The sequence below is a fragment of the Solanum pennellii genome, chromosome 2 (assembly GCF_001406875.1).
Source record: "Solanum pennellii chromosome 2, SPENNV200".
Classification (NCBI taxonomy): domain Eukaryota; kingdom Viridiplantae; phylum Streptophyta; class Magnoliopsida; order Solanales; family Solanaceae; genus Solanum; species Solanum pennellii.
The window spans coordinates 57,777,055-57,786,989 of NC_028638.1; the positions used below are offsets into that span (position 1 = coordinate 57,777,055).

General features: G+C 29.3%; 1 protein-coding gene across 1 annotated transcript; it reads left to right on the plus strand.

Annotated features, from left to right (window-relative positions):
* The first annotated feature begins 5,314 nt into the window (after positions 1 to 5,314).
* Positions 5,315 to 8,499, plus strand: LOC107009437. The gene is made up of 4 exons (XM_015208775.2): positions 5,315 to 5,578; positions 5,727 to 6,026; positions 6,101 to 6,252; positions 8,155 to 8,499. The coding sequence occupies exons 2-4, from the start codon at positions 5,777 to 5,779 to the stop codon at positions 8,278 to 8,280; spliced, it is 528 nt and encodes a 175-aa protein (XP_015064261.1). The 5' UTR covers positions 5,315 to 5,578; positions 5,727 to 5,776; the 3' UTR covers positions 8,281 to 8,499.
* The last annotated feature ends 1,436 nt before the right edge of the window (positions 8,500 to 9,935 follow it).

Here is a 9,935-nt window from a genome sequence, read left to right on the forward strand (position 1 = left end):
TTAAAAATCCAAGCTCAACTTATGTCATATTATGTCATATCGGAGAATATAATGTACTTATTTCATATTAGGTGACTGATTATATTTTTGAATTAAAAATATTTATGAAGTGAAGTATCGTACAAATGTTATTTTGTAAATTCTCAAATTAAGTAAAGCTATGCTATATAGATTATTAGAGTTCGGAATCATAAGAATTATCTTTTTCTTTTTAAAATGCATAAAGGACCATTGAAACTTTTTTAATACCAAAACGGACAACTCGATTCCCTAGTATCGAGATCCTTTCTCAATTATAACACCATTAGCAATGTCTAAAATTCAATCTTTATCGCCACAGATGCAACAATTCGACTCATATTTTTCTTTTGAAATCACTATAGCAACAACAATTTCATAAAAAAAAATACTCTAATATGTTTTCTTTCAATTTTTTTTTATAAAATAAAGTATCTATTAGGAGGAACGATTTTATTTTTAATTATTTGTATAGTTGAATAAGATTATGTATTAATTTTATGAAGTAACAAAAAGTTATATTAATAATTGATACGATTTTTTAAAGGGAAAAATATATTTTTCTTTTTTTAAAAAATAAACTCAGGACATTATAAACTTGTTTATTCATGCCGGTCTAATTCAATTGTCCTTAATGTAATATCAATTTTAATATAAATTTGAAATTATAACTTTATTGTTTTTTTTTTAATTTTAAAAATATTTTTTTAATCTTATGTTCGATCAATTTATATCCGATAAATTTAAAGGCAAAAATAAATATATTTTTCTTACTATGTCGGTAGTACAATACAAGCTTCCTTAAAACAAAAACTACCTGTCTATTTTGCTATAACTGTGCATTAATCATTATTTTTCCTTTGTTTGAAAAAATCACTTAATGTTACTTAGCTTCATGTCACTGATTTAGTCATCCAAAAAGTCTCTCATTTTCTCTTATATTAAATAATTAATTTGTTTTCTATTAAAATAAAAATGTTAAATATAATAAAAAATTAGATACCAAAAATATTGACTATTAATATATTGTAATATTATTGCAGAGAATGAATTTTATAAAAAAAATAATAATTAAGTTTGACTATAAATCAAAAAACCGTGCTAAAATTGGGAAGAGAACAGATGCATCAATTTTTGCCCCTACAGCGAAAAAGATTGAATTTTAGACAGTATTAAAATTTAGTGACCCTTTATGTATTTTAAAGAAAAAAAGTTGTTCTTTTGCCTCCAAACTCTAGATTATTATATTGAAGGGAGTAAAATATTTAATTTAACACGTATATATATTTTAAAATTTAGAGATCAATTTATTTATTTCTCCTTCCCAAATCAAATTAAATTAACTCCTTGCTTGAAGTAGAATGTTTGATTCTTCCAAAATACTTTTTCTCTTATACTTCGTTAGTAGGCGTTTGACACTATAATTTTCACTTTAAATTTATGACATTATTAAATAAAAAAAATTTGGTCATATTTTTGATAAAAAATAAGAACATTCATATTTCCAAAAAAAAATAGCAGTTGAATTTTGATTTTGTTTTAAAAAGAGAATACTATTTTTGTAAAAATTATAAATATTTTAATTTTAATACTTATTTTATCCTAATAAACTAAAATAAGTATATGTATGACTTGAATTTTTTTCTTTATTTCATGCTAAATTAATTTGTGCACGTGAACTAAAAATTACTAAGTACGTCAACATTTTTTCCCCTAACATTTGGCTGTAAATATATTTAGACACTATAATTACAACACATTTCAATTGGATATCAAATAAATTATTTATATCAGACACTTTTATGCATTTAAAAAAAATAATTATACTGTATATTTTTAAGCACCTAAAAAAATTAATCACTTAAGCTATACGTATCATTCCTTAATTATATACAACGATATCAATTTGAAATAAATATGAAGTTTACAACTTATTGAGAATAATAATTAAAAAGTGATATATTTTATGTGATTAATATATTGACACAATGAGAGTTTAAGAACATGCATAATTAATTTTAAAAAGATTTTGAATGGAAAATATCTAATAGAAATGTTCTATCATGTGTGGATAATTATTTAAGTGTCTAACTGGAATATATCTATGTTACTTTAAATAAAAGCACGAAAGTCTTTTAAAATGTTGATTGAATTTTTCTCCCAATTAATAGACAAAAGTGACATTCACTATTTACTTCAAATTATTACTTAATTAGTGAACTTAGCCGCGCTTTGCGCGATAAAAAATTACTCGTTAAATTTGCTAAATAATTAACTTTTTTGAATAGTTGATTACTAAATATATTTCTAAAGATTATTTATAGTCTTTAATCTAAATATATCAAATTTTAAGTCTTAATTAAGTTTATTATTAGTACTTAAATTTTATATCTTTTGTAATTTGAAATCGCTTAAGAATTTTCGAAATTATGAAAAAAAATCCTAAATTTATCCTCTTTATTTTAATAAGAAAAGTAAATTTAATGTAATAAGTTGAACTCTTTATGAAATTTAAATTTAATTTAATAATATAATAAGCTTAATGTAAATATAGTTTTTTTCTAAAATCTATTCTTTTCCTTCAAAAGTATTATACTTTCCTTTAGTAATGAATTTTTTTTTCATCTTTCACTAATCTTAGATTATGAAATGTTTGTAAATCATTTTCTATCTTGACTAATTTTACTAAATTGTCATATACTGCCTATTATTTATATAAAAATGAATAGATTGAAAGATAAATAGTCTCAATTACGCAAATAATATAAAGTATTCAAATAAATTAAACCCAAATTATATATATGTATTAACTAAAATACAACTTTAAACTTACCTATATTTTAGTTACAATTTCTAAATTATTCTAAAAGGTAAACATAAATAAAAATTGTGAAATTGCCTAATCCTCAAAATTGATTTCATTATTCAAAATAAAATATATACAATGTTGAAACCATTAAAAGAACCTTAAAAGATAATAAACAAAACGATTCAAGTCTTCAAAGTTAAAATTAATATACCTGAAATTTCAATAATATTATTTAGTGTAGGTATAAATTATAATTAGATAAATTAATCAAAGAATCCTTGTTGGAGTACCAAAGAAAATTAAAATAAATTAAAATTAAACAAATAAACAAAATAATCTTTGTAGGAATACCAAAGAAAATTATCCTAGCCTCTAATTATTCAATTTGTACACACTCTCAATGTTCACTACACCATTTGAAGATTAATGGACATAAACATTAATGTAGGGTTCCTTTTCCTTGTGAGTTTATGAAAGTTAAACTTAAATATTGTCATATGTTCATCTTGTCTTCCATTATAAATAATAAAGATTATTTTTAAAAAAATGTGCAAAATAATAAGTACACTAAAATCATCAATAATGAGGAAAAAAGCAATAAAAAAAAAAGAACAAAAAAAATATTGTAAATAAAAGACATCAAACAAACTGAAATAAAAAGAGTAACATGATTGAAATATTGTACTCATCAAAATTGAATTTCCAAAATTGTCATATACTCGTCTACTCGTCCACACTGTTAAGTATTAACAATAGAAGTTAGTCACAAAGAATCTATATATATATATATAAAATTAGACATAATCAAAGTGATGTACCTTGGTAACTCAAATTAGATATTGTTCTCATTGAATTTGAATTCCCAAAATTGTCAAATGCTCATCTTATCTTCCACATTGTAAAAGTTAGTAACAAATAAACTATATATTATAAAATTAGAAATAACCAAATTGATGTACTTTATTTAGTATAAATATGATGAAGAAAGGAAAAATAAAATAAAAAATTCTTGCATTGGTGAAGATGACATGGTTTTAGTATTTATAGTAATCCATAAATTCTTAACTATTGAATAAATAAATTAAAAGAGTAATGGAGTAATCAATACCTACAATTGTAACTTATATTGGTCATTAGTGTCTTAATTATAATTTAGTAATACTTTCAAGAAGGAATAGGGAAAGGTTTAAATATTTAAAGGGATAAATTGTAACTTATATATACCTAAAATAATAAAGGTATTAATGGAGGAATTTAAAGAGAAATAATCAATAGAGGATATTTATTTAATTTAACTAACATATCAAGATAAAAAAAAAGAGAAAAAAAATCTTTAAAAAAAGATATAATATATAAATTCTAATGCTGGCCTATGAGGGCTGCCACATCAGCACTTTCATATCCAGATTTATATATATATATATAGATTATCTTTACAAAATTTAAAACCAAGGAATTCTAAAAATATATATGGTAAGAGGAATTAAAAATTAAGGAGTCCTAAAATATATATTTCATCCGTCCCATTTTATGTGACACCATTTTCTTTTTGGCCAGTCCAAAAAAGAATGTCACATTGCATTATATGGTAAGTATTTAAGGTACAAATCTGTTTTACCCTTATTGGTTCCATTTAATTTTAAATATTACTATAATACATTTATGAGGAGAGAGAAAAGTGAATTCACTTTGAAAAACAATTTAGTAAATAGTTCAAAGTCTTCATTTATTTCTTAAATTTCGTGTCGGATCAAATGACGCCACATAAAATGAAACGGAGAGAATAGTAAAAAAAAAATGAATGATAAGAGATATTAGAAAAATTATATACGAAGAAGTTCTAAAATATATAATAAGAAAAATATATTTTAAACAAGATGATGCACAAAAGATAGAAAGCAAAATAGAATCATATTAGGGGAAATTAGGAATTTTCCCATAGTAGCATGGCCTAAAATTTGGTTCATATTATACTTTTTGACTGTAATAGCTCAAATATATATATATATATATATGCTTAAACATCAACTACTATTTTTTTTGTATAATTTTATTAATCGACTTAAAATTTAATAGTAACTACATACATACACCTAAACTAATTCATCGTATCTTAAAAAATTAGAAGTCTCAGAAAGGAGGGTCCACATGCCACTCTGACTTTCAGAGTCCCTCACCTGCAAACGTGAAGTCGTAACTCATAAACTACTTGCTTAGATGTTTTATTTTAAATAATAAATTAAAAATAATTCATATTATTTTAACATTTAACTAATTCATTAGATTTAAATTTTCAAATAATTTTAATAAAATTAATTTAATACTAATACATATCTTTTATTAAAATATTTGAAAAATATATTAAATCAACATAGATCAAGTAACACAAAAGTTGGAAAGTACGGTAGATTTATCTACCCCTACCGCTGTTTTGTAGTTTGACAACAATATGCCATATAGCTCAGGTTGTGGGGGGTTTGGCAGATCTATACTTTTTTCTTACGTCTCTCTATTTAAAGCTAATCCCTCATTCATCTCTTTCATGCTTTCTTCACACGCTCCCTTTAATTTCATTTACCACCAAATTTACTTCATTTTCTGCCACGCTTCCTTACATCATTATTCCCCCCTGTTACTACTTCTTCTTCTTCCTTCTCTTTAGCTCATATAAACTCCAAAAAAATTACACAACTGAAAACCGTTTCTTCCCTTATTGGTGATTGAATTTTTTGTGTGGATTCTTCTGCATCGGTGAGTGTGTAGACTGTCAGAGTTCTCTCGGTTTTCATTCCTTTATTATTACTTGACAAGTCAGTTTTGGAGTAATCAATCATCTTCTTCTATTCATCTTTAACATAACGCAGAAAATTAAAATTAAAATTCGTGCATTTTGATATAGTTTGCACTCTGCATTATCAATCGATCGACCGGCCGGTGTTTGAGTTTAAGATGGGGAATTGCCAAGCGGCAGAGGCAGCCACTGTAGTGATTCAACACCCAGGCAATAAAATTGAGAGGATTTACTGGTCTATAAGTGCACATGAAGTCATGAGTTCGAATCCTGGCCACTACGTCGCCCTTGTTATCACTTCTCCAACTGAGAGAACACACAACGGTTCGCCCGTCAGGCAGCTTAAGCTTCTCCGCCCCGGAGATACTTTGCTTCTTGGACAAGTTTATCGACTCATCTGCTTCGAAGGTAAAAATAAAATATCTCAATTTGTTTTTTCTTCAATAATTTCTTATAATCTGATCGATCATTTTTTTTTCCAGATGTACTAAAAGAGTTTGCTGCAAAGAAGTGTGTGAAACTTGGCAAGTTGCTCAGGGAAAGTGGAGGCCTTGTTCTCGATTCAAAGAAAATCTCCGTCGATTCTTCAGCAGTGAAAAACAAGCCCAAAATGGTGAATGGAATCCCAGCTAAGGTAATTAATTTTTACAAATTCCTTTTAGGACCATTTTTGATTTATATGTGTTTTAAATTCTCGGGTCTAATTTAAGTCACTTTCACCCTTTTTAAATATACCCAACGGCCAACTGAATACAAACTTAAATTACTGTTTGGATTTTCTTTTTCCTCTTCCTTTGCATTCATTTTAAATGGTACTACTACTATAATATTCTGTTATTCAAATTTTTGGAGAAAAAATTGGCTTGCAATTTAGGATTCTTTTGTATTTGATCTATTTAGACTTGATGATGCATTGTAATATTTCGATCACTTATAAAGCATCTTCTCCTTCCGTAAAGTTGAGTGCATAACAAAAAAAGAGCTTATAACTTAGATAACTTCCTCCGTCTCATATTATTGTTCACTTTATTATAAATAGTTTTTTAAATTACTTAAAACTTTTCAATTTCACTCGTGTAATTAATATTTCTTTCGAAGCCTAAACAAGCTTATAAGTTGCAAAATATCATTTTTTATAAGACTAGATAAGATATATCTATTTTATGATTTCTTAATGGACGTGAAACAAACGAGTTTACGGTGAAGGAGTAATAAATAAACAGAGACGTCTTTTATACCTCGGATAGTGATATTGGGCCTGCTTTCAAGTGTGTCTATTTTACATATGATGGCAAGTGAGATTATTATTGCACCTATGAGGCCATGATTATCTGAAGATTTGATAGGAATAAATGACATATTTGGTTGTTAGTATTATTTGTCTAATTACATTATTTTACATATCCCTGAAATAATTGTCTTTATATATAAACAGGGGAATAATTTGTTAGGTAACCATCCTATAAATGGTTCCTTACTTTATTTCCCGCTAGTCAATTATTTATACTATCACATTGAGGTTGTTATTGGTGCGCTTTTAAGAAATATGTATTGATCTATCAATTAGGGTGGATGAACCTTAGCCATCTTTTTTGTGCCATTATTAAGCTAGTTCGAAGTTTAGAAAATAAAAAGAGACTTTGAATCTTGTAATGTTAAATTTGTGACGCATATATTAGTGGGACAACATTAGGGTCGGCAAAGATCAAAAGGATACGGAGAAAGGCTGGCTAGAATTATGTTTCTTTTTTTTCATTTATTTACTTTGCTTGGTTTTGTAAAATGAATAATGGAAACCATGTGCTTTTCCTTGGTTAATTATGGAAAGGTATAGTGGAATCTCTATAAGAAGCCATTAAAATGTGTAATGAGACTCTCTCTCTCTTGATCATTATAGAATATGTTTTTAATTCCACTTCCCAATTATGCGGGCTTTATCTCTGTCGATCATAAAGGGAATCACATGGGTATTTCCTATTCATTTTGGGAGTTGAAACAGAAATTAAAGAATTAAACAAGAGTTTACCAGAATATATATCAAGTGGTTGTTAAAAAGAGTATATAATAATTGTTAATGCTGATTCATTGTTAGTACAGTATAAGATTTTTTAAATTAGCGAAGAGACACTAAATCTGATTTTTCTCCATCTCCAAGCGTTTCAGTTCCAGAGTCTTAATCAGAAACTGTCGTTAGTGGCGTGACTTCTGGTTTAACGAAAGGATTAATTACTTAAACAGATAAATGAAAATTAATATTTTCAAATCCTTTGACTTTACAAGGTTACGGAATATCGTGATGAAATTTGTGTGATTAGATCATTTGTTTGATAAAGTAAAAGTAGTCATGGTAAATGGTGCGTCTGACAAAGTCGTGACGAGAGATATTCTGTTCAAAGCATAATGACTAATTGGTCATTGGTAAATAGCGGGTCTGAGAGAAAAAAAAAACAGAGTCTCATCCAAATAGAAATGCTTTATTACTATTGGTGTTTGTGCAGCTCAAAATTCATGCATCTTTTGTGCACTTTTTGTTCAGATGGAACATGAAACTTATCAGAATGGAAGCAGTAGCAGCAGTGGGCAAAGAAGTGTGGGAAGACATCATGGTGGTGGGGGGCAATGGAAACCAGCCTTACAGAGTATTGCAGAGATTGGAAATTGAACTATACCCACCATTAAGCATTTTACTTTCCTACCATGGCTAAACCTTTTCCAAAATAAGAAAGGATAGCAACTCAATTGTCCCTAGCTAATAGTAATTAGTTTAGAAAAAGTACCACTTAATTACTACAATGTTTGACGAATTCGCTCTGAAGAATGCATCTACTTAGTAGCTGCTTATTTTCAAGTTCCACGTAATTAAAATATTACCTGTTATATACTTACTGTTCTTACCTTACCTATAATTATCATTTCGCAAAATACTTGCAAATTAAGCTGTTAACTTGAAGAGTAAATTCCTGATGGTCATTCAACTTATATTGGTCAAAATCAAATGAAAATTAACTAAATTAGCGGCAAATAATAGCGACTATAGACTTTATATTACATAATTTTAGGGGTTATGATTTGATATTCACTCTAAAAAAGATTTCATCTAACTCATCTTTTTTTGTTGGGAATTAAACACACAACACACACAAATAATCTAGAGAAAAGAGAAATGGAACACAAACGGGACACACAAGAATTTAACGTGGTTAGGTTTCCCTACTCCACGACTGTAACAGGAGGATTTTATTTCACTTGTGCTACTCTGAATTACAAATACAAGGATCATATTTATAGGAAAACCAAATGGTTAACCTAGGGTTTCAGTAATGGGTCGGGCCGGCTCACAAGCCTCCACAAAGCCCAACAATCTCCCACTTGGAGGCTTGAAGAATTTCAACTGTCATCCACTTAGAACACTTGTATGTCTAGTAATCTTTTTCAACTCTCTCCTGCTACAGCGGCCTTCTCATCAGTCAACTGAAAGGCCCGTTGAAGCTCCCCGAAGCTTCAACACATCAGTCACGGCTGAAACTGCCCTTGACTCGTCCTCGGTCCCTACCGGCTCCCACTTGAGACACGAACTGCCGGATCCTAGAACTCCCTGAGAACAAACACTCTCCATACTCAGCAAGAAATTTTCTGGAGACGTATCAACAGCTGGAATACTGGTTCTCTTGACCCACTGTCTTCTAGGAGCCTTGGCTGAAGCACGGCCGGTGCTCCCACTGCCACGAACGCCTCTGACTGGTCTTCCTGAACCTTTCCTTGCTCGTTCATCCTGAATCTGACCTGTGGCTCTGGGTTTCTTTCTTGCAAAGACAACCTTCTTCTGCCCACGAGATTCTGTGAACCGGACTTTGTTTTTCTTCTGAACTGGGACGGTCACTCCCTCAGACGGTAATCCGACAATATACAACGATCCTCTTTTTGTTCCACGAGCCATGACAAGATTGCCCCTCACGACCTTCCACTGCCCATTTCCGAACTTCACATGATGTCCCTGTTCATCCAACTGCCTAACAGAAATCAAACTTTTCGTCAAGCTTGGAACAACTCTGACATCCTTCAAGGTCCAGAAACCGACTGGCGTCTTCAGCACCATGTCACCCATGCCCGTAACATCAAGAGCTCTATCGTCTGCAAGCCTTACCTTTCCAAAGTCTCCAATAACCAGATTCTGCAATGCTTCACTGCTGTGGGTAGCGTGAAAAGAAGCACCAGAATCCATGACCCAGGAATCCACATTGCTCTCCGCGCAACAGATAAACAAATCCTCGTTGACGCTGTCTTCTGCAATGTTGACTTGTTTGTCTTTCTGGCATT

Coding starts and splice junctions, on each gene's coding strand:
- LOC107009437 (XM_015208775.2), top strand. CDS start 5,777: ATGGGGAATTGCCAAGCGGCAGAGGCAGCCACTGTAGTGATTCAACAC. Junction 6,027..6,100: donor TCGACTCATCTGCTTCGAAG/GTAAAAATAAAA, acceptor TTTTTTTTCCAG/ATGTACTAAAAGAGTTTGCT. Junction 6,253..8,154: donor TGAATGGAATCCCAGCTAAG/GTAATTAATTTT, acceptor CTTTTTGTTCAG/ATGGAACATGAAACTTATCA.